The 25,541-nt window shown below is 40.0% G+C and overlaps 1 protein-coding gene across 1 annotated transcript in view; it reads right to left on the bottom strand.

The window, feature by feature from the left end:
• LOC131971133 (scavenger receptor cysteine-rich type 1 protein M160-like) overlaps positions 1–25,541 on the bottom strand; it is a 64,142-nt gene that overhangs the window by 30,224 nt on the left and 8,377 nt on the right. Inside the window, exons 6-16 of the mRNA XM_059332441.1 lie at positions 22,357–23,297; positions 21,973–21,978; positions 16,973–17,157; positions 16,262–16,406; positions 14,984–15,295; positions 13,082–13,381; positions 11,804–12,103; positions 9,897–10,190; positions 8,544–8,834; positions 7,995–8,276; positions 7,423–7,622 (exon numbers count right to left, since the gene is read on the bottom strand). Coding sequence (XP_059188424.1) covers positions 7,423–7,622; positions 7,995–8,276; positions 8,544–8,834; positions 9,897–10,190; positions 11,804–12,103; positions 13,082–13,381; positions 14,984–15,295; positions 16,262–16,406; positions 16,973–17,157; positions 21,973–21,978; positions 22,357–23,297 — 3,256 coding nt within the window. The remainder of the gene's footprint in view (positions 1–7,422; positions 7,623–7,994; positions 8,277–8,543; positions 8,835–9,896; positions 10,191–11,803; positions 12,104–13,081; positions 13,382–14,983; positions 15,296–16,261; positions 16,407–16,972; positions 17,158–21,972; positions 21,979–22,356; positions 23,298–25,541) is intronic.

Below are 25,541 nucleotides of genomic sequence, written 5' to 3'. Positions count from 1 at the left end.
TATTTTGGTAACTATATAATGTAGTGCGCCTGTATTGTGATATTTATGTTAACTCTGTATTGTGATATTTATGGTAACTATATAATGTAGTGCGCCTGTATTGTGATATTTATGGTAACTCTGTATTGTGATATTATGGTAACTATATAATGTAGTGCGCCTGTATTGTGATATTATGGTAACTATATAATGTAGTGCGCCTGTATTGTGATATTTATGGTAACTCTGTATTGTGATATTATGGTAACTATATAATGTAGTGCGCCTGTATTGTGATATTATGGTAACTATATAATGTAGTGCGCCTGTATTGTGATATTATGGTAACTATATAATGTAGTGCGCCTGTATTGTGATATTTATGGTAACTCTGTATTGTGATATTATGGTAATCATATAATGTAGTGCGCCTGTATTGTGATATTTATGGTAACTCTGTATTGTGATATTATGGTAACTATATAATGTAGTGCGCCTGTATCGTGATATTATGGTAACTATATAATGTAGTGCGCCTGTATTGTGATATTATGGTAACTATATAATGTAGTGCGCCTGTATTGTGATATTTATGGTAACTCTGTATTGTGATATTATGGTAATCATATAATGTAGTGCGCCTGTATTGTGATATTTATGGTAACTCTGTATTGTGATATTATGGTAACTATATAATGTAGTGCGCCTGTATCGTGATATTATGGTAACTATATAATGTAGTGCGCCTGTATTGTGATATTATGGTAACTATATAATGTAGTGCGCCTGTATTGTGATATTTATGGTAACTCTGTATTGTGATATTTATGGTAACTATATAATGTAGTATCACGGACTTTGACTTCAACGGAAGACTCAAAAGCAAAAACTCAGAAGCAGGAAGTATAACAAAAAGTCTTTACTTGAATGAAAGGCTGAACAAAAAACACTCTCAAGGAGGCTGCAAAAATACAACATAAAGCGCTCACACAGGAGGTTACCACAAAAAGGCTCACTAAAACGGAAAACAGAAACGAGACCCAAAACCTGGTTTTCCTGGACGTGGAACATGCATGGTAGACACGACGAACTGACACGAGACAAAGGGAGACAGGGTCTATTTATACATGAGGGAGGGGAGCCCAGGTGAGATGAATCAGGTAACGAGGAGACGATCACAGTGGAGGGAAAACTCACACAAAGGGAGGAAGTGAAGTGCCTGAAACAAGATGGGAACAGGTGAGTACAAAATAAAACAGGAAGTGAACGACAAGACTAGACATGAGTGATTTAACTTGACATGAAAGTGCTCAACAGAATTAACAAACTTTGCGTGACATAACAGTACCCCCCCTTCTAAGGACGGCTCCTGACGTCCCAGGCACCTTAGGCTGGTGTCTGTAAAAGTCATCAATTAAGGTCCGATCCAGCACGAAACTGGATGGGATCCAAGACCTCTCCTCCGGGCCATAACCCTCCCAATCCACCAGGAACTGTCTCCCTCGTCCTCTCCTACGGACAGCCAAAAGCTTTTTGACCGTGTATGTTGGGCCACCATCCACAATCCGGGGGGGTGGTGGGGGCTTGGAGGCGGGAACCAAGGTGCTCTCGGTGAGTGGTTTGACCTTGCTCACATGGAATGTGGGATGTACTTTCAGAGACCTAGGGAGTTTTAATCTCACAGACACAGGATTAACCAAGTTGGATACTGAAAATGGACCAATAAACTTGGGCGCTAGCTTACGTGACATGACACGGAGAGGTAAGTCCTTGGTGGCCAGCCAGACTTTCTGACCTGGCCTGTAGCAGGGAGCAGGGCGTCGCTGCCGATCCGCAACCTTCTTCATCCTCGTGGTGCTTCGCAGCAGGGCCTTGCGAGCTGCAGCCCAGATGCGGTGGCAGCGGCGGACCAAGGCATGGGCAGAGGGGACCGTGATTTCGCTCTCCGACTCTGGAACTCTGGAACTCTGGAAATAATGGGGGCTGATGATATGGATAATGATATCCATATGCACATTGAAAAGGTGAGAGGCCTGTAGCAGAGGTAGGAAGAGTGTTGTGGGCATATTCTACCCACGTGAGGTGCTTACTCCAGGAGGCCTGATTCTGGGAGACTAAGCAGCGGAGACAGGTCTCCAGCTCCTGGTTAAGCCTCTCAGTCTGGCCATTAGACTGAGGATGATAACCAGAAGTGAGACTGGCAGAGGCTCCTAGGAGATGGCAGAACTCCTTCCAAAACTTGGAAATAAACTGCGGTCCGCGATCTGAGACGATGTCTCTGGGGAACCCATGGAGCCTGAAAACATGGTTCATCATGATGTCTGCTGTTTCTTTGGCCGAGGGGAGCTTGGGTAGAGCAATGAAGTGAGCCATTTTAGAAAATCTGTCCACCACCGTCAGCACAGTGGTGTTACCTTCAGAGTAGGGGAGACCGGTGACAAAGTCCATGGAGATATCTGACCAGGGGCGTTGCGGGACAGGGAGGGGCTGGAGCAGTCCCATCGGGGCCCTGGAGGAAGACTTGTTTTGTGCACAGACCGGACAAGCCCCCACGTACTCCTTGACTGCCTTTTCCATGGCCGGCCACCAAAACCTCTGCTTAATGAAGAACACTGTTCTCCTTACCCCTGGATGACAGGTGAGCACCGACGTGTGAGCCCAGTGGATTACCTGTGGACGGAGGGACACAGGGACAAACAACCGGTTTCGTGGGCAACCACTGGGTGCTGGGCTCACCTCATTAGCGCGCTTCACCTCTGATTCTATTTGCCAGGTAACCCCTCCTACCACATGGTTAAGTGGTAGGATAAGTTCAGGTTCCTTGGCAGCAGGCTCAGGGTCATACAGACGGGACAGGGCATCAGGCTTGGAATTCTGAGAACCCGGTCTGTAGGAAAGCGAGAAGTTAAACCGATTGAAAAAGAGGGACCACCTGGCCTGGCGAGAGTTCAGTCTCTTGGCATTCTTTAGGTATTCAAGATTTTTATGGTCTGTCCATACCAAAAAGGGCTGCTCAGCTCCCTCCAGCCAGTGCCTCCACTCTTCTAATGCCACTTTGACTGCTAGAAGTTCTTTGTTGCCTATATCATAATTCTTCTCCGCTGGAGTCAACTTATGTGAGAAGAAGGCACAAGGGTGGAGTTTGTTGTCCTTGGCCGACTTCTGCGACAGGATGGCTCCAAGGCTGACATTTGAAGCATCCACCTCCATCACAAACTGCCGCTGAGGATCAGGAACCGTGAGTATGGGAGCCGTGGTGAACTTCTCCTTCAGCAGCTGAAAAGCTCGCTCAGCCTGAGGATTCCACACAAATGGAACATTGGAAGAGGTGAGAGCATGCATAGGGGCCGCTATGTTACTGAAACTTCTCACAAACCTCCGGTAAAAATTAGCGAACCCTAGGAACTGTTGCAGTTTTTTGCGGCTGGTTGGTGTGGGCCAATTGACAACGGCACTGACCTTGCTAGGGTCCATCTGGATCTGGTTGGCTGAGACAATGAACCCTAGGAATGAGGTAGTATACGTGAAATTCGCACTTCTCAGCTTTCACAAACAAGTTGTTCTCCAGAAGCTTCTGGAGGACCTGTCGGACGTGCTGGACATGAGTCTTCTCATCAGGAGAGAAAATTAAAATGTCATCCAGGTATACAAACACAAACCTGTTTAAATAGTCTCTGAGCACATCATTGACAAAAGCTTGGAAAACTGCAGGCGCATTAGTTAAACCAAAAGGCATCACCAGATACTCATAATGTCCATGAGGTGTGTTAAAACCAGTCTTCCATTCATCCCCCTCCCTAATTCGAACCAAATGGTAAGCATTACGGAGATCTAGCTTAGTGAAAATCTTGGTATCCTGTAGGAGTTCAAAAGCAGAGGAGATGAGTGGGAGGGGGTACCTGTTTTTAACCGTGATGTCGTTCAATGGGGCATAATCGATACAGGGCCTGAGAGACCCATCTTTCTTCCCTACAAAGAAGAATCCGGCCCCAGCCGGTGAGGAGGAAGGCCGAATCAATCCAGCCTTCAACGAGGAGTTAATGTAGTCAGTCATGGCCTCTCTCTCAGGACCTGAGAGAGAGTACAGTCTGCCTCTGGGAATGGGAGCCCCAGGGATCAAGTCTATGACACAGTCATAGGGTCTATGTGGGGGAAGTGATGAGGCCTTAGTCTTGTTGAACGCCTCCTTGAGGTCAAGGTAACATGGCGGTACATTGGTCAAGTCTGGGAAGTCAGAGTCCCTGTCATGCTCCACTAGTTCGGTCTTGGTCTGGATATGATTGATAGCGAGACTGGCGTCGGTCGTGTGGATCTGGTCTCTCTTACCAGTACTGGTCCTTTTGAAACACACTTCGCGGCAATCTAATCCCCACTCCTTGATCCTGCCAGATCTCTAGTCTATATGTGGGTTATGTCTGGTCAGCCATGGGAAGCCTAATACGAGTGGGTGCTGTGCAGAGTTGAATAAATGGAATCTTATGCTCTCCGTGTGTTTATCGTCAAATGTAAGTGTGATGGGTTCTGTGGCATGGGTGACGTTGAATAAGATTTTCCCATCTAGCGCCCTGGCAGTAATGGGTTTAGGCAGGATCTCAGTCTTAATGTCAAGTTTTTTAACCATCCCCCAGTCCAGGAGATCTGCATCTGCCCCCGAGTCAACCAACCCCCCCAGAGTAACAGTCTGGTCACGAATAATTACCTGGACCTCAGTCAGGGTACGAGAAGGGAAGTTGAGGACAGAGGGTCGGCTCGCCAGCGCCCTCCTCCTCACTGGCGAGCCTGTCCTTTTGCCGGGCAGGATGACAACTGATGACCAGGATGGCCACAGTAGAAACAGCAGCCCTCCTGTTTACGATGTTGTCGCTCCTTGGGTGTGACCTTGGTCCTACCCAACTGCATGGGCTCCTCGGGAACGGTAGCGAGCGCTGGTCTCTCTGGAGAAGGTTGCGGCTGGGGCTTTGATGTCCAGGCTGTCCTGGGAACCGGGGCAGACGTGCGCAGTCTTTCTCTGCGTCTCTCTTGAAGACGGTTGTCTATACGAGAGGCCATGGAGATTATCGTGTCCAGATCGGTGGGAAGCTCTAGGGGTGCCAACTGGTCTTTGATAGAGTCTGTGAGTCCGTTCATGAAAGCGTCGATTAACGCAGGTGTGTTCCACCCACTGTCTGCTGCCAAAGTCCGGAACTCGATGGCGTAGTCTGTGACTCGGCGATTGTGCTGTTTGATCTGCATAAGCACCCTGGACGCCTCCCTTGCTGGGGAGGAGTGATCAAAAACCCGGCTCATGGTATTGGTGAACATGGAGAGTGTTTGGCAAACGGTTGAGTCTCTGGACCATTCAGCAGTGGCCCAAGCTGCTGCTCTACCCGTCAAATGGGACATAATAAAAGCAATTTTAGCCTGATCAGAAACAAAGGCAGCCGGGTTGTGTTTAAAATGTAAGTCACATAGCACCAAAAATGGCCTACAGTTTCCTGAGTCTCCAGAAAACTTATCTGGGGCGGCCAGCCGAAGTCCAGAAGGCGGAAACTGGGCCTGGTCCAAAGCAGCAGCGTTTCCAGCAGCAGGTGTGTGTGTCGTGGCAGGTGGGGACTCCGAGGGATCAGCCTTGAGGTGGTTGATGAGAAGATTCAGCTGCGTTGTCAGGAGGGTCACTTGGTTGGTGACCGAGGACTGGAAACCCCCCTGTTGCTCAGTGAGATCCCGGAGACCTTGTTGTATGGTGGACAGGTGTCCCTCGTGCTCATGCAGACGAGCACCCTGGGCTCGCAGGGCTGCCTTCACAGCTTCAGAGTCTGCTGAGTCCATCTCTGGTCAGTTCGTTCTATCACGGACTTTGACTTCAACGGAAGACTCAAAAGCAAAAACTCAGAAGCAGGAAGTATAACAAAAAGTCTTTACTTGAATGAAAGGCTGAACAAAAAACACTCTCAAGGAGGCTGCAAAAATACAACATAAAGCGCTCACACAGGAGGTTACCACAAAAAGGCTCACTAAAACGGAAAACAGAAACGAGACCCAAAACCTGGTTTTCCTGGACGTGGAACATGCATGGTAGACACGACGAACTGACACGAGACAAAGGGAGACAGGGTCTATTTATACATGAGGGAGGGGAGCCCAGGTGAGATGAATCAGGTAACGAGGAGACGATCACAGTGGAGGGAAAACTCACACAAAGGGAGGAAGTGAAGTGCCTGAAACAAGATGGGAACAGGTGAGTACAAAATAAAACAGGAAGTGAACGACAAGACTAGACATGAGTGATTTAACTTGACATGAAAGTGCTCAACAGAATTAACAAACTTTGCGTGACATAACATGTAGTGCACCTGTATTGTGATATTATGGTAACTATATAATGTAGTGCGCCTGTATTGTGATATTTATGGTAACTCTGTATTGTGATGTTTATGGTAACTATATAATGTAGTGCGCCTGTATTGTGATATTTATGTTAACTCTGTATTGTGATATTTATGGTAACTCTGTATTGTGATATTATGGTTACTATATAATGTAGTGCGCCTGTATTGTGATATTATGGTAACTATATAATGTAGTGCGCCTGTATTGTGATATTTATGGTAACTCTGTATTGTGATATTATGGTAACTATATAATGTAGTGCGCCTGTATTGTGATATTATGGTAACTATATAATGTAGTGCGCCTGTATTGTGATATTTATGGTAACTCTGTATTGTGATATTTATGGTAACTACATAATGTAGTGGGCCTGTATTGTGATATTATGGTAACTATATAATGTAGTGCGCCTGTATTGTGATATTTATGGTAACTCTGTATTGTGATATTATGGTAACTATATAATGTAGTGCGCCTGTATTGTGATATTTACGGTAAATTCATTGAGACTGCTCAGAGCGAGCTGACATGAAGGATAAACACTTTACTGTCATTCTTTCTCACTTTTTTCAGTATAAAACTCTTTTTAGCAGAGAGGAGATGAAGAATTAACTTAAACGCCGAAAATGTTTTTTTTGTGTCGACGTGCGGTTTTCAGTTTTCAGAATAAAATATTACACAACCAGGCCAAAAAACAGATAAGTATGGAAATAAGATTAATTGCATGATATTCACAGAACTGTTCACTGTGTTTTTGTTTTTCTTCGTTTGTTTTGTTTTTTAAATAAAACCCCTCGGGCTATAGACTGTATAGTAAAATATTACATTAAATATTAAAATCAAATTCACTCCTGGTGCCTGTTTTTCCATTTGGTATTTTTGATCTGAGCCTGATATTGGAATATGAAAAAGCAAGCATTTTGTTCGTTTTTGTGTGATAATAAAAAACAAATAACAAAATAACCAGTCAATTTTTCATTATTTGATTTTTGATTGCCAATTGAACATGGAAAGAACGAATGACACACGGATTCATAAGGAGAGGAAAACAAAATGTGGAATGAAAAGATTTACCGAATCGCTCTTTGTTGAATCCTTCATGCTGCTATTGTGACCACCACATGCCATACCATTTTTATCAATCAATTTTTTGCACAGCTCTGTCTTCAAGTTGGAGGGAAATAACACAGGGGGACAAACTTTTTCCCACCGATCTCGATAATTGATTTCAATCTGACCTCCACAATGTTCTGTAGTGTTGAACTCGATATTGCCTGTAAAACAAACAAACAAACAATAAAAATATGAATGAATCCGTAATCAAACTTAGGAAGTAGTGTTTAAAGGAATAGCTCAGCATTTTAGGCAATAATGAATAAGTGAACGCTATCTGTACACTGAAAAAAATATATGTTTTGGCCCTGTAATTATTATTTGAATCATCTATATAAATTCTACAAATAAATGAGAATTCAGTGCTTTTACTTTAAAATAGCAGTTTTTCATGTAGTGCATTACTTAGTGATTTTTTAGTTTTCTTGATAATAATTTTGGTTATTATCAATAAAACCATGGAAAATGTCTTCAGACAGCGTGACAGGAGGCTTAGATGAATAGAAATGTGAAGAAGATCCATTGGTACTCACGAACACAGTACACAGACACCAGCTGCCCAGAACACGTTCCCTCAAATCTCTTGCATTGGCCAAGTACATGATGGTTCTCCTCACAGCTCACATGGTGGTACTTCTTGCCTGTCACAGCTTCTTTACCACTGATAACACCAGGGATAGCGGCAATACATTTCAGTTCTTGGCAAACCTTTGTTGAATACTCTTCTTTCCAGCCAGTGGCACACACCTCAACGCCATTTATCTTCACTTCACCATGACACTGACCATGATTTGAAAGGGTGACCTCGGGCTCATCTAGGAAGAAAATAAATACCAAAACAAGATCAGTCTGTGGCCTAGAGTCGCAGGTTTGAATCCCAGGACTGACAGGTTGAAGACTTAACCCTTAATAGGACACTCATTGAAATACTTGCAAATTCCAAATTTCAACCCTAGAGAATATTGGAGGGTATTACGTACTGCCAGAATGTGGACTGTGGAATTTGTAAAAAAAAAAAAAAAAAAAAAAAAAAACATACCCTGCATCTCTGAAGGTAAAGAGTACAACATCTTTGAATTTACCTTGACATTTAATGTAGACTGTTTGCATCTCTGAAGACGACGAGATTTCGCTGTCACATTCCCAGATGTTTTTTGGCTTCTTGCTACAGTTGAAGCTTGTTTTCTCGGGTGCTTGAGAAGAAGAAGGGTTATTCCCTGGTTGAAATGTGCCGCAATTCAGATTCTGGCAAATTTCATCCCCCTCATTTTCTGTGAAGCCCTCATAGGAAACAGCAGTTTTTTTCCCCTCAGAGAGAATATGCAGAGCTCCACTACAGGCCGCTCCTTTTGTGACCTCCATCTTAGCCCAATCTTAAATATACAGCAGGGGGAGAGGTGCGTTAATATTCAGGAAATACAACTTATACTTATAAACATATAATCGGCGCCTTTTCCTGCACTGTGTAACTCTGATGGGTGGCTGGGACCCCCGAGAGAAGTGGCTCAGTGGCATGAAGACACCACCAACTATGTCATTCATTTTGGTTAAACTGGATTTGTTGTCGAGATTTTTTTCTGGATGGGAAATCCAGAAAAAAAATCTATGGTGTCCTCCAGCACCAGCACGCGGGTCGCTGCGTCGTGCGCATGCGCCGGTCGCACGTGTACCGCGCATGCGCACGTGTACCGCGCAAAAAAGTAAAGAAGTAAAAAGGACAATGGTGGAAGAAGTATTCAGATCCTCTACTTCAGTAAAAGTACTAATACCACACTGTGAAATGACTCCACTCCGCTCATTTTAACTACCTAATAAACATTTAAGTGGTTTAATTTATAAAAATGGGTAATCATTTTAAATGTATTATGTTTTTCATTTTAAATCTTGACCTGAAAAGTAACTAAAGCTGTCAGCTAAATGTAGAGGAGTAAAAAGAACAATATTTGCCTCAAAATGTAGTCGAGTAGAAGTATAAAGTTACATAAAATGTACATAAAAGTACTTCAAATTGTACTTTAAGTCCAGTACTTGAGTAAATGTACATAGTTACTTTCCACCATTGCTACCTGCCTCTTCTAACTTATACATATCAGTTAAGAGTCCTCCTTCAGACACTGTATGAGGATTAAAGGGATAGTTTTAGTTAGTTTTAGTAAGTTTTGTAACCACACAATACAGTTTCAGTGAAAAAACCTTTTTGAAATTGATTGTCTTTAAAACTCTTTAACAACTATATTAGGGGGCACGGTGGCTTTAACTATATTAAAATATTTGTCTATTTAAGACTTAATATTATAAAGTAATGTTATATTTTAGTTAACTTAAACTAATTGAGGAAAACCTGGAATACTGAATGTCTGATGGTTGCACAGCATGAAAGGGACAATGGAGACAGTTTGAAAATGATCAATTTCAGACAAAATCATTACACTTACTGGAGCACTGGAGGCCACCGAGATTGCAGGCGGCAGAGTCAGCAGTAATAGTACATGTTCTTAATGACTTGTCCTTTTCAGAGCAAACTATTTCTGAGATGACAGGTTGTGATTTAGGTCCGAAGTGTTCAATCGTTTTGACAGGCTCGCCACACTGCAGCTCCTCACAGATGGTCTTTTGTGTTTGGGGGTCAAGAGCCTTTGTGCAAACTGGGAGCCACTTTCCTTCATAATAGACCTGCACATTTCCAGAACATTTGTCTCTGGAAGGCTCAAATCTGCACTCGACACTACCTGCAAGAAATGAATGAAAGCTACAGAGTTAGAACCCTGTGTTCTTATTTGAATAAAACAAATGAGACATTTTTTCATAAATTTGTGTTCAAAAGATGTCGCAGTTTATATTAAATAGAATGCGTCTTTAACCCCTCTATGGTACGCATTATGATGCCAGTTAGGAAAAAGAAATGTTTGGCGTGTTTTTCTGTCTTAAAGCAGACTAAATAAACATAATCTGAAGAAATTTTATAATTGTTTTTTTGGGGGTTGTCCGTTGGCAACATTGTACCATAACAGTGAAAAAGAGAGTTTTTTAAAATTCATTTTGACATAATTTTTTAATAAACATGCGTAAAAGAATCAGGGTACAATACATAACATTTTAAATTTAAAAACATTATAAACGGAACATTTTTAACCAGTTTCTTGTCTGAATGTTGCCTGTAGGAAACATTGTCCCATTGAACCAACGACCCATTGAAATGAATGTCTTGAACAGTCTAAGTGTATGAAACTATCATAAATGACGGTTTACTCAACTATAAGTAGGAATATACTTTTTTCCAGATGGAAAAGGGCCTGGAAATTATGTTTTGAGTGATTTTTTTTTTTCCTTTGGAAAAGTCTGCAAAATAGGGTTTCAATATGGCCTCCTGGAGGTCATGTGAAAAAATTAGAGCATTGCTATTGGCTCTCTATACTTCCCTCTTTTTTTAAAGTATTGCATCACTCAAAAACATGCATTGTAGAAATTTGACACGCCAAAAATGGGTCTGTAGCCTACACTGTACCATAGAGCAGCTATTCTCAACCTTGGGGTCGGGACCCCAACTGGGGTCGCGAGATGATTTCTGGGGGTCGCCAAATCATTTTGGAAGTCAGCTCTGTCTCCACTGTGTTAAAGTGTTCATGTGTGTCAATTTTGTGGTTAATTTGTGTCTTTTTTGGTCATTTTGTTTCTTTTTTTTTGACATTTTGTGTCTTTTTTTACTCATTTTGTGTCTTTTTTGGTCATTTTGTTTCTTTTTGGGGTCATTTTTTGTCTTTTTTGGTTAATTTGTGTCTTTTCTTTGGTCATTTTGTGTCTTTTCTTTGGTCAATTTGTGTCTTTTTTTGATCATTTTGTGTCTTTTTTGGTAATTTTGTTTCTTTTTGGGGTCATTTTGTGTCTTTTTTGGTTAATTTGTGTCTTTTCTTTGGTCATTTTGTGTCTTTTTCTTGGTCATTTTGTGTCTTTTCTTTGGTCATTATTTGTCTTTTCTGCTCAAGTTCCGTCTTTTTTGCTCAATTTGTGTCTTTTTTGGTCATTTTGTTTCCTTTTTTTGGTCATTTTGTTTCTTTTTTGACTGATCTGAACTGTGCGTGTGAGATTGTGTTCAGTGAGTGGGACAACATGCATGTTAAATTGGGGGTCGCGACTCAAAAAGGTTGAGAACTACTGCCATAGAGGGTTAAGGATTTGGAAGAATTATGGAAAACAAACTGCATGAAAACAACAAGCAATTAAGTCATTTATTTGTACATGCTCTGTACCAAATGTGGAGAAGAACAATTTGCCCGAAGATATATGAATAAACAGTTGTTGGTTTAATTATGATCACACTTGAAAATAGAAAACCATCCATTACCTGAGCAAACAACATAGGCTGGATCATTGTTACAGGTGTTGTCGTTTCCATCATATTTGATGAAGCTGCACCGGTCCAGGTTGTTTATATTCTTTGTAGAATGCAAACTCTTGACGATCATGGGTTGGTTGACAGGCTTTGAGAACGGCTTCAGGATATTTTCCCCACAGTTCCAGTTTTTGCACAGCTGCTTAGACCTCTCAGGGGTCCAGGTCTCTGCACAAACACCTCCACACTTCCCATCTATACAAGCTTTGACAGTTCCCCAACACGTATTGCTCAGGCTCACATTGATTGTTCCTGGTGAGGCAACCAAAAGACAAATAGAATAAGGAATGAGAAATGTGTCTTGAGAACAGGATCAACACATTGTTTGGTAAAACTATAATAACTGTCATTAATAAATGGTATGGTAATAGTTAAACTCCAGTTTGTACATTTTAACATAAAATATTCTAAATTAAGTAAAGACTTAATGATGATCAAGTGATTTGATTTTGAAGTTGTCTATAAACATTTTTTGGATGGTGCAACTAATGATTATAATACCTTGTTAAATGAAAATAAATACTTTAAATGCACCTATAAACATAATTTAGCTAGTTAATAATTTATCAATGGTCAATAATTGTTTTGTAAACACTTCCTCGATTGCTACTATATAGTTGTAACTACTGCTTGTAATATTTACTTGATGATTAATAGGTAATTATGATTTGCAATTAAATACAGTTAAAAAAATAAAGATTTAATATCCAAACTAGAAGGCATTTTTATTGTTGATATTATTTCTAAATGTAATGCATCCAGCATTCAGTGTGTGTGTGTGTGTGTGTGTGTGTGTGTGTCTGTGTCTGTCCGTCCGTCCGTCCGTGTGTGTGTATCTGTGTCTGTCTGTCTGTCTGTCTGTCTGTGTGTCTGTGTCTGTCTGTCTGTGTGTGTGTGTGTGTGTGTGTGTGTGTCTGTCTGTCTGTGTGTGTGTGTGTGTGTGTGTGTGTGTGTGTGTGTGTGTGTGTGTGTGTCTGTGTGTGTGTGTGTGTGTGTATGTGTGGTGTGTGTATCTATGTCTGTCTGTCTGTCTGTGTGTCTGTGTCTGTCTGTGTGTATCTGTGTCTGTCTGTCTGTGTATCTGTGTGTGTGTGTGTGTGTGTGTGTGTGTGTATCTGTGTCTGTCTGTCTGTGTATCTGTGTGCGTGTGTGTGTGTTTTTCTGTGTGTGTGTGTGTGTGTATCTGTGTCTGTCTGTGTGTGTGTGTGTGTGTGTGTGCGTGTACATTACCTTTGCATTTCACAGTGGCGATCGTGTCGTTGGCGTCCGGTTTTGTTCCTTGTTTACAGTCAAACAGAGATGTGGCGTTGGATGAGCATCTGTAGGATTCAGTCCAAACATCTCCGGTCAGATTATTTGGGATGGAGGTAAAGGTCTTTGCTTCCCCACAGTGTTTCTGTCGACACACTGCGTTTGCCGTGTCTTGGGTCCACGCCGTCGACCCGGAGAGCCAGGAGGTTTTGGCGCCCTGCTCTATCCCCACCATGCCCGAACAGGCACCCTCTCCCTGCAGAAACAGCATCTTGTGCTCTAACGGGGGCAAAGACAGATGACTGTTAGTTAGTACAGGATTATTATAAACTGGTAACTTGTCCAGGGTGTCCCCCATTTTCCTCACTATGAATGCTGGGATAAGCTCATTTCATTTTAGTTAATATATTTGATAAAATGTATTAAATATAAATGCGTCCTTGATTTCAAGGCAGTTGTTTAAGTAAATTTAATATAAAAATGTTTGAGATATAATCTACTTATTTTGATCACAATAAATATAATCTGTAGGTGAATGTAATTCTAAATCAAGAGAATTTTGAATGACTCCAACACGATAGAATTAGTCCATTTTCAATTGACAGGCACTTCCTGTTAAGTTGTTATTAACTCAACTTGTAACGTAGTTAGATTTAATTAATAATATTGCGTGCAATCTGTTGTCTCAATTTTATTGAGTAGCTATTATTTATCTTTTTTCACAGTGCAAGGTTAGCAAGTATAAAACTTAATTAGTTTTTCTGAGAAAATGATAATTGTAAATGTAGCTTTAGAGTTAACCCTATGAAGCCGAATGTATCATATTTGATACACAAGTTTTTGAGACCTCTACATCATCAAGGTGATTTTTTTTTCCTGAAAAAACCTGATGTATACAATCAGATATATGCAGTACCTGGATAATCCACTAGGGATCAGTAATTAATGCATCAGTGGCCCACATGTCATTTTTCATGAATATTTTTGTCACTTTTGAAAAAGTTAAGACAAGAAAAACTTTGGTTACTGATACTTCAATAGGAATATTTAATGGACTGATGTAATGTAAAATAAATGAATAGCAATTTGATTTGGTGTTTATTTTTAGATGTCAAAAAAATTTGAGCATTACAAGCCTGCTCATCACCCATCAGCCCGAGAGACTGGAGAACGCTAGCCCAACAATAAATAAGTAAGGTTACAGTAGGGACCATGCACGGGTCAGCATGGGTCCTGTGTAAGTTTGACGAATCAAAATTCAAAAGAAAATTGCAACATGGTCTCACAGGAATCCGTGAAATAGCCACGGATTCGCTTAACTCAAAATCCGTGGAATAGCCACGGAATCACTCAAATTTTTGTGAAACTGACACAGATTTCGCTACAATGCAAGTTAATGACAGTCATATCCCGTGGCTATTCCAACAAACAAAGTGATTATGTACATTCACTGAGTGAATATTTAGAAAATAAAACATATATTTCTCGCTAGAAATGTGATCAAAATCCATTTTTATGCAGAAACAAAGTCAAAATATTGATTTTTTCACTAAAAATGAGAGAACTGTCCGCCATGTTTTTTGTTCTGACCGCCGGGACCTTGAAAGTCACGTGACTTGGAACAAACCAATAGGAAAAAATATCCATGGAACAGCCATGGGATATGACTGTCATTAACTTGCTTTGTAGCGAAATCCGTGTCAGTTTCACGGAAATTTGAGTGATTCCGTGGCTATTCCACGGATTTTGAGTTAAGCGAATCCGTGGCTATTTCACGGATTCCTGTGAGACCAGGTTCGAAAATTGTCAGACTAGCTCTGACTGGCACCCCGGCACTGTCAAACCGCTACAATGTGAGAGAAAAAAGGAAAAAATACTCACTTTCACACGTTATTCCCACAGCATCGTCCCCGGATGGGTTGTTGTTCAGTTTGGTCTCTGCAATACACTCAGATATATGTTTGGCACCTTTACTACACTGTACATTCCTATCCAGAAATGCCCCGACTGAACCCTTGCTGAATTTTTCAACATTATCTCTTTTTTTCCCACATTTCAGTTGTCCGCAGACAACATCTGAATTGTCTCCAATCCATCGATTTCTATTGATCCTTCGCCATTCACCATCATACTTGATCTCCACTCTGCCAGCACAACGTTCAGGACCGTCCACGAGTCTCACCTCTGCACTATCTGCTCCAAGAGAAAAAAAGTTAAACATTGTACACATGCTCTTATTACATGCAACCTTAACACACACAAAAAACGTCTGGATGCTGTATCAAAAACATGAATAAACAAAATTCAGATATTTAGTGTTACTTTATGACACACACTACAGGCCAAAAGTTTGGAAGCAAGATCAAATTTGTGCAAAAACATCATAGTTTCATTGCTATAATTTGCAACAAAATAAACATGATTTTTATATAAAGAGTTACTTATTAGAACACATTTTACTCTAATTATCAAGTCTTTGGGTTTTTATTGCTTAGATTTTGTGTATCCTTCTTTCCTTAATATATGAATCTGTACTCCTGTTTCTTTACTCAGCTGCTTGAGATTTATTGGGATTTTTGTATCCAAACTCTCAAAAGCCAAAGAGCTAAAGTGAATAATGCATGCACAGGCTTTGACTGAACATTTGCTCTCACTTTGTAATAAAAATATCAGGATATATATTGTATATCGATATCCAGCCTAAATATATCGGGTTATGACTTTTGGTCCATATCGCCCAGCCCTATTGCATTATGAAGCTCATGAATTAGAAGGAAAATTTAGGTCTCAAAACTACAGCAATCAGTGTCCTAACTTCCTAAACGCTTGAGTATTTCTAAAAGAAAAGGTGATGTAACATAGTGGTAAATATGCCCCTGTCCCAACTTCTTTGGAATGTGTTGCAGGCATCAAATTCAGAATGATTGTGTTTGAAAATGAAATGTATTGTCTTTATGCAGTTTTCAATTTAATATAAACGATTAGAAAATGATTGCAAAAGGCATCCCAGCTTAGAGAGTTATTAGTGGTACATTTGGGCAGAAATTAATCAAATTGTACTATTTACTTTTTATCACATCATGACATCACATGTCTTTCACGTTTTGCTTCCACCATAGTAAAAATTAAAATAACAGGATGTAATTTGCTGTATCTCACTTGCACAGACGACGTAGGCAACGTTTCTGCAGGAAACGTCTCCATGGCTGCCTCTGCAGTGCCAGAGAGAGGATTCTTTGCCGGAGCACTTCACATTATTCATTATCCCTGCTGCAGATGACCGCCTCGCTTCTATACTAATCACCTAGAAGACAACATTTATCATTTATCATCAGTTACATATCATGTCAGGTAATGATGATACTGATCATAAGCATCATAATAATAACAACAATAATAAAATCATCATCATCATCATCATCATCATCATCATACTTGATGATGATATTAATATTAAAATTAATAATATCATAATTATGATAATATCATTCATAAAATATTAATATGAATCATTGTTATCATCACCACCATCATAATAATGACATTAATAATCGTAATAATAATTATCATCATCATCATCATCATCATATATATATATAAATATACATATATATACATATATAAATATACATATATATTAATATACATACATATATATACATATACATATATACACACACACACACACACACACACACACACACATATATATATACACATATGAATATATATATATATACACATATACACATATGTGTGTGTGTGTGTATATATATATATATATATATATGTGTCTGTATATATGTATATATGTGTCTGTATATATGTATATATATATATATGTGTGTGTGTGTGTATTGTAAAACTCACACTGCCGCATTTTAGCTCCTTGCAAACAATTTCAGCATCCGTCTTTCCCCATTCGGTGGCACACACGGCTTTACTTCCTCCGTTCTTCTGAATGTGAACTTCACCATAGCAGTAACTGGGTTTATTATTCTTCATCAGAACCACTTTCACCTGGTCTGTGGAAAATAAAATGATAGCAAAGTGTCCTTTATATCATGGCTGTGATTCCAAGTCGCTACTGTTAGTAGTATGTGCTGAGTTGGGACCTGTAGGGGAACAACAGCGTGTCACTGGGGCAGTTCCCTCTAAGATACACCTATTATACACTTATGACATATACAGCTCTTAAAGTAGTACACATAGTTAGCTGAGGTCCAATAATTTGCCATTGAGGGTGCATTAACCCTTGTAGTCCTCCCGTTGACTATGCAGCCATGCACTGCAAAAAAAGAAAAGTTGGGTAAACTCAAAATTTCAAGGTAACAAACTTCGAAAAAATTTTAAGTTGGACAATTAAACTACATATTTTAAGTTTTGTTTTTGAGTTTGCTCAATTCTTTTTTTTTTAAACTTTATTTTTTTCAAGTTTTTTGCACATTACATGGGCATCGTCAATACAATGAATGCCAGGGTATGAATACGATGAGACAAAATAAATCAAATGCTATCCATGTAAAGTCCTTATTGATAGAAAATAAACAACAAAAAACAAAAAAGAGAAAAAGAGAATAGAAACAGAAAATAAACATGCACACATATGCCTGTGCACCTGAACACATACGTGCCCATATTCACTTGCACCAACATGTCCAAATAATCATAAACATATTCATAGATACATAATTGCATTTATACATATGCGCACATTCATAAGAACAATACATGAAAGAAACTGTGGGGTTGCGAGTAAGTCGCCACTGATTACAACATTATGGTCATTGTTTTCCTAAACCAAAATATACAAGGCCCTAAGGTAGGCTATCACCTTTTCTTGTGTTATAGCTATTCCATTTTTCCCAGAGGGCATCACCTTTGTCCCTTTGTAATCTAAGACTAAAAGTTAGTAGTTCCATAGTTTGAATGTCTTTAATTATGACTTTCCACTGATTAACTGTGGGAGGATCAGTGTTGAGCCATCTTCTTGTTATGGCTTTTTTGCTCGCAGCCATGAAAATCTTTAGGAGGTATCTGTCTTTCTTTGGTAGTTCAATATTCATATTACCCAGGTAGAATGATATGCAAGTAAAATCAAAATTATACTGCAAGACTTCTCTAATTGTGGTTTGAACTTCTTCCCAGAAGGATTTAAGAGTGGGACAGCTCCAGAATATATGTGTATGATCTGCCATACCATGTCCACATCCTCTCCAACATGTAGGTTGTAGTCCTGTCTGTTTACACTTTTGCTTTGGTGTTATAAAAAATCTAATGCAGTTTTTCCAGGAGAAATCTCTCCACAGTTGTGAGGCTGTAGTGGTGATTTGTGTGTCAATTATATTTGTCCAGTCTTCAGAAGTAATTACAGTTCCCAATTCTTTTTCCCATTTCACCTTAATATAGTTTGTTGAGTGACCTCTTAGATCAGATATATGTCTATATAGTTCACCAATGATCTTTTTGGACAGTTTTGTATTATAGGCTTTGATGAACATTTTCGTAATACTTGATATATTTTCCTGTATAAGTCCTTTAATATTCTTATCAAAGTAGTGTCGGAGTTGAAGATACCTATAGAAGTCCTGCCGAGCAAGGCCGTATCTATCTAAGATGGTTTTGAAGTCTATGAAATCCTGGTTTTCGATTAGTAGACATAATGCGGAGAGTCCCTTTCTCGCCCATTGAATGAAGCCTCCATCACTCATGCCTGGTTTGAAATCTGGATCATGGGTTGGCCACATTAAAATTCGAATTTCTTTCTGAATGTTAAGTTGTTTCACCAGGCCAAACCAGATTTCTATAGAGAATCTAACCCACTGGCTCTGGATATCATATTGTTTAGCTAACATTGGGCTTCCTAATAGACTCTGTATAGGTCTGTCTGACAGTGATAACTCCACCTCTTTCCACTTCGCAAAGTAGTCTTTATTGCACCAGAGCAGCAGTGGTCTTATTTGTGCCGCTAAATAGTAATCTTTGAGACTTGGCAAGCCCATCCCCCCACTGCATTTAGGCAGCTGTAAAGTTTTATATCTTACCCTGGGAGCTTTGCCATTCCAGATAAAACGGGAAATCAACTTATCCCATTCTCTAAATTGACTATCAGGCACACAAATGGGTAAGGACTGAAACAAATAGAGTAATCTAGGTAAAATATTTGTCTTAATTGTCAAAATTCTGTTACCCAGTTCCAGGGGCAGGGAGGCCCATCTGTCCAGATCCTCCTTTATCTGGGAATTAATACTTGCATAATTCTCCAAAAATAACTGTGTTATATCCTTTGTTAATTTCACACCCAAGTATTTAATAAAGGTAGAATCCCAGTTGAATTTATACTTGTTTTTAAAATCCAATGATGGCACAAAATTGAACGTCAGGGCTTGTGTTTTATCAACATTAAGAGTATAGCCTGACAGGGTTCCGTACACCCTCAGGAAATCCATTAATCTTGGTATTCCTGAGTCTGGATTCTTTAAGCTAACCAAGACATCATCTGCATAAAGACATATTTTGTATTCTACACCTTTTATTGTGATGCCCTCCAGGTCAGGGTTCTGTCGTATGGCTTGAGCAAGAGGTTCAATAAAAAGATTAAAGAGCACTGGGCTGGCTGGACAGCCCTGACGGCAGCCACGTTGCAGGTGGATAGTTCCTGACAGCCCTCCGTTTACCTTAATTCTGGCTATAGGAGACGTGTATAGTGTTTTGATGCCTTTAATGAACTTTTCATGAAAACCAAATTTTTCCATAACTGTATAAAGAAATTCCCACCCCACCGAATCAAATGCTTTTTCGGCATCCATACTAAGTAAGATAGCTCCAATTTTCTCCTTTTTTATATGTTCAATGGTGTGAAGGGTCCTCCTTATATTGTCCTGAGTTTGCCTGCCTTTAATAAACCCGGTTTGATCTTCATCTATCAGAAAAGGCATCACTTTCTCCATTCTTTTGGTCAGAATAGCTGCATATAATTTATAATCTTGGTTCAAAACACTGATAGGTCTGTAAGATCCACATTCCTTTGGGTCTTTGCCCTCTTTTGGGATCACTGAGACAGTCGCCTCCCTCCAAGATGGAGGAAGGACTCCCTCCCTCAAGGTAAAATTAAAACTTTTATATAACATTGGTATTAACTGCTCCCTAAGCGATTTATACCATTCCCCTGGAAACCCGTCCGTCCCTGGAGACTTAGAAGACTTCAGGGAGGAGATCGCCTTATCGATCTCCTCAACTGATATTTCTTTTATTAATTTTTCATTTTGCGATTTCCCCAGGGAAGGCAGATCCAGTTGGCTCAGGAACTCTTCTACTTTAGCAGGATCAAATGGTGTGGGTTGGGTATACAGGGTCTGATAAAATTTCTCAAAAGCTTTTTGTATACCCTCTAGTTTATATGTAACTGTTTTAGTGGTAGGATCCCTAATCTTGAAAACTGTGTTTTCTGATTGCTGTTTTCGCAGCCTCCAGGCCAGCAGCTTGGATGCTTTGGAGCCTGCCTCATAATATCTCTGTTTTATAAACCTGAGATTTTTCTCTATTTCATCACAGTAAATTTTGTCTATTTCTTGTTTGAGTGGTCTCATCTGTATGAGTAATTGTGGATCTTTGCTCTTGCTGTGTTGTTGTTCCAGTTCTGCTAGCTGTTTCTGCAAGTTTAAGAGTTTCTGGGTTTTCATTTTTTTAATGAATGCAGATTCTGATATAATTTTCCCCCGCAAGACTGCCTTGGCGGCATCCCACAGCATCACTGGATTCACATTCCCATCATCATTATAATGCAAATATGTTTTTAATTCTTGCTTTATTTTCTCTTTAAACTCAGGGCTATTTAACATGCTTACATTTAGTCTCCACGTTGTCATTTTGGGTCTAGTATCAAGATGTAATTTTAAGTGGACACTGGAGTGATCTGATATATCTCTTTGGGTAATTTCACATTCCTTAAGCCTGTGCCTCTCTGAGTTATGCACAAATAGATAGTCGATTCTTGAGTATGCATTGTGACAGTTTGAGTAGAAAGTGAACTGTTTTTCTTGATGGTGGAAATCCCTCCAGACATCTATCAGACCTAGATCTTGAATTTTTTTTTTAATCCATCTTTCAGTGGGGGTTATTTTCCTTTTTTGGCTGGATGTGTCCAACTTTGGGTTTAGAATTATGTTGAGGTCACCTGCACAGATTGAGACTCCAGCTGATTGGAATGCTATTAGGTCAAATATCTTCTTGTAGAATGTTTTGTTGCTGCCCGGAGGCGCATACACATTCAACAGGGTCACATCCCTGTCATCTAATTTGCCCCTTACCATAATAAACCTGCCCTCCTTGTCTTTGGTCTCTGACTGGAGTTCAAAATGAACCTTATTTGGCATCAAAATTGCCACGCCCCTCTTGCGTCCTGTTTTAAAGGATGAATAATAAGTATGTCTAAAACCCATTTTCTTCAACTTTTCATGTTCCTGATCTGTTAGGTGGGTTTCTTGACAGAATATAATTTGTGCCTTTTCCCTTTTTATTTTTGATATCACTTTACTTCTCTTGACAGGAGTCGACAAGCCATTGACATTTAGGGTGATAACCTTATACTCTTTGTTACTCAGTTATAGACCAGCGTTCTCTAAGCATTCACTCGCCTCCCCTAAGAACAGCAGATAAAAAACATGAACAATAGTAACAAAACAGTCACAACAATAAAACGTGACAGTGAACAAGAGATGGTCTTCCATAGAAGAGGTTTTTCCTGGACCTCCTATATAGGGGGATGTTACAGCCGCTGAGTTGCGGGGCCCCCTCAAGTTACTTGTGTGGGTGGCTGTCATTTAAACACCACCAACCAACTGCCTTATTTTGAAATTACAATTATATACCTTGGCCTGTGGAAATCAACAAGTATACTATATTATGATAAAGAGCACTGCATGTAAAATAAACCTTTAAGGGGTGAAGTAGGTCCAACCCAACAATATTACTGACATCATCAGAGTGATATTCAGTTGAAAACCAAACATTAAAAAGAAATGTGCTCAATAGTACACTTAATGAACCTACAGTACACTTTTATGACTTACAAGTAATGCAGGAGTGCATTTAAATATTGTAACGGACTGTTTAGAAGAGATAACGGAGTGAAAGTTATTCAGATGGTCTGAAGGATTCAGCCTACCGTCGCTATCCAGTGTCAAATAATAAAAACGGGAACATCACCGGGTGCTCAGGAAAGCTGGTGTTATGATGGGACGATGTGGATTAACAGTCCTCGGCGTCCGTTTCAGTCTCCGGTTGAAATCCGCGGAGCTTGTCCCGGATCCTTTGTTGATAATCCCTGCCGTTTCTACGCCGGGGATGTTTCACCTGCTCCCAGCTGAAGCGGGGCCGCGCCGTCTCCGTCGATCTGCCCTCGGGTCTCGGTGGGATCGGGAACCCCTTTGCTCGTAGGTCGTCTCCGGCTTGATCCGCGTTATCATATGTTACTGTCCCCGAGTCCAGGAAAACACGCATTTTTGTCATCGGCGTGCGGAACTTGATTCCCTTCTCTTTCAGTACTTTCTTGATCGGCAGATATTCCCTCCTTTTATCCATGACAGCTGTTGCGTAGTCGTGGTCAAAAAACACCCTGTTGCCGTCCACCATGATAGGTTTTTTCCACGCTGCGCTGATAATCCTCTCTTTCATTGAATATTTCAGGAATTTAACGATCGTTGATCTCGGGGGACCATTATCAGCTGATCTGGGTCCGAGTGCTCTGTGTGCGCGTTCAATACCAAGTTCGTCTGGGCCGGTGCCCTCACCCAGTTCAGTCTGAATGAGGTTCTCCACGAAGCGAATCATGGAGGTACCCTCGGCTCCTTCTTTTATGCCGTAGATCCTTATATTATTGCGGCGGGAATGCCCTTCGAGTTCGGTTAATTTCGATTTCAGTTGGAGTTGAGTTTTCTGCATCTGGTTTAAAGTTTCGTTTACTTCCATACTGAACGTTTCCACCTCTCCTACCCGTTCCTCGGCTTCCCCCAGTCTCTGCGACACCGCTTCAATTTTCTTCACGGTCTCCTCCATCTTCAGATTAATATCCGATCTCATTTCGCCAAGTTGTTTTTTGATATCTTCTTGAATATTGCTCCGGAAGTCTGAGAACTGTTTAGAAATATTGTTCTCCAGCTCGGATGTAGCACTAGCCATGGCTTCACCTATGACGCTACGGATGGAGGCTAATGAGACCACCTCGCCTAGCATAGCCTCGTCGCCACCACCCGTGTTTTCCATGTCAGAGTCCTTTTTTTTGCTCCTTAACGACATACTTAGGCCACGTTCGTCTCCCCCCGACATTAGTATCAACTACTGAATTCTTGCAACGCAAATCTCCTGGATTATATGGGGGTTTATGGCAGTTCGGTCAGGAGGGCAGTTTTCACGCAGCCATCACCACCCTTGTGCCACCCGGAAGTCCGAGTTTGCTCAATTCTGAATTTCTCTGGCACGATTGTAACGCCGCTATGAATGTCAGCTAATGTTGTGACCACAATTTTGAGTTAGCATTGATACGCTAATGGATACTCTTGTAGCTGTAACAAGCGGTGCTATCGTCAGTTAGCCGCTAGCATTAGTTAGCCGCTAGCATCAGTTAGCCGTTAGCATCAGTTAGCCACTAGCATCAGTTAGCCGCTAGCATCGGTTAGCCGCTAGCTTTCGCTAATGACCAAATTTCACAACAAAGAAATAAGAGTTAGCAGAACTATTGTCCCTTATTGTGAACCCCAACTTAAAGATATAAGTAACAACAACTCACAAACTTGTTTTTGAGCAGACAACTGACTTCCTTTGTTGTGCTAACTTACATTATTGCCCTAAATGTCAGTAATTTATATTTCCAAGTTTGACCAAATTAAAGACAAAAAATACAAGTAGGCTTTTTTGCAGTGTGGTCCTCAGGGGTCAAAAAGGACCCCATGACATCAGACTGGTTTTAGGACGTGTAGAAAAAAAATATTAATCACTTTTTTTTCACCTTTTACGGCAACTCATGACCAACAGTTTGATTTATCATTTTCATATTTTTTTCATCATTATTGGTCAATTTTAGTCTAATATACACAATTAAGCCTCATTTCAAGAGAAAAAAAGAAAAGAAAAAATATTTTTTTCAATAGTTATAGTGAAATAAAAATGTCGGTAACACTTTCTATGAAGACTACATCTATAGTGCATTATGAGCGCATTCATAGTGAATTATAATGCTCATTATAACCAATCATAATGCATTATGACTGCATTCATAAACACATATAAAGCTTCATGATGCACTATATCAACAGTTATAAATTTAGCTTATAATGACTTATAAATCCAAGTGTCTTATGAGTGCTCTTGACTGGTTATAAACTACAGGCTGACTGATGAGGCTTATAATACATTACAACTACTCATACCCCTCTATACACACACCTCAACAATCAATTGTTATAAGGACTCATAGGATGCCATAAGTATAAATTAATGATCAGTGTATGCTTTAAGTAAAGTGAGGTTCATATAGACACATCTATAATGCAGTATAGCTAATCATGATGTTTCATTGTTGGCGTTGGCGTATAGTGCATCATGAAGCTTTATATGTGTTTATGAGTGCAGTCATAATGCATTATGATTGATTATAATGAGCATTATAATTCACTATGAATGCGCTCATAATGCACTATAGATGTAGTCTTCATAGAAAGTGTTTGGGAATGCACAGAGTTGGTTATGTCAACTTTTAGTGAAACTTATGTTTTGAAAACATTGTTCATTTTTGGATGGGAGCAAAAATAAATAAAGTATCAAACTTATGGTCCTCAGGGGTCAAAAAGGACCCATGACATTAGACTGGTTTTAGGACATGTAGAAAAAAAATATCAACAACTTTTTTCACCTTTTTTGGCAACTCATGACCAACAGATTGATAGATCGTTTTTATATTTTTTAAGGCCTCGGGGCAATCGCCCCGAGCACTACTGTTACTGCATTACTGTACTGTGCAATTTCGTCCCGCTACTAGTCCTACAACTTGAAGAGTTGCAGGACAAATTATATATCAAAACGTGCGGTTTGATCGGGATCGGTGTGCTATTACTTTTCTCTACAGAATACGAATTTTTTGCGACGTAAGTTGCGAAAAACTGCCCAAAATTTTGCATTGAAATGAATGGGACGGCCGACAAAAAATGAGCGAAAAAGAACAATAATTGGAGATTTTTAAACGTCTACTTCTCCAGCATAATTTCATCTAGAGACCACTTTTTCAAAACTTTAAACAGTAGACACACGTCTTGTGTATCGGTGTATTAATCCACGTTTCGATAGGTCATATAGTTTTTTATCAATCCCTGTTCAATGACCATGATCATTTTTGGAGAAATTCAGAGATTATAATGGGTGTGTATTGCACGGAATGTTTGTGTCA

The sequence above is a fragment of the Centropristis striata genome, chromosome 5 (assembly GCF_030273125.1).
Source record: "Centropristis striata isolate RG_2023a ecotype Rhode Island chromosome 5, C.striata_1.0, whole genome shotgun sequence".
Lineage (NCBI taxonomy): Eukaryota > Metazoa > Chordata > Actinopteri > Perciformes > Serranidae > Centropristis > Centropristis striata.
The sequence above is the reverse complement of the archived record's forward strand: the minus strand, read 5'-3'. Positions and strand labels throughout refer to the sequence as shown.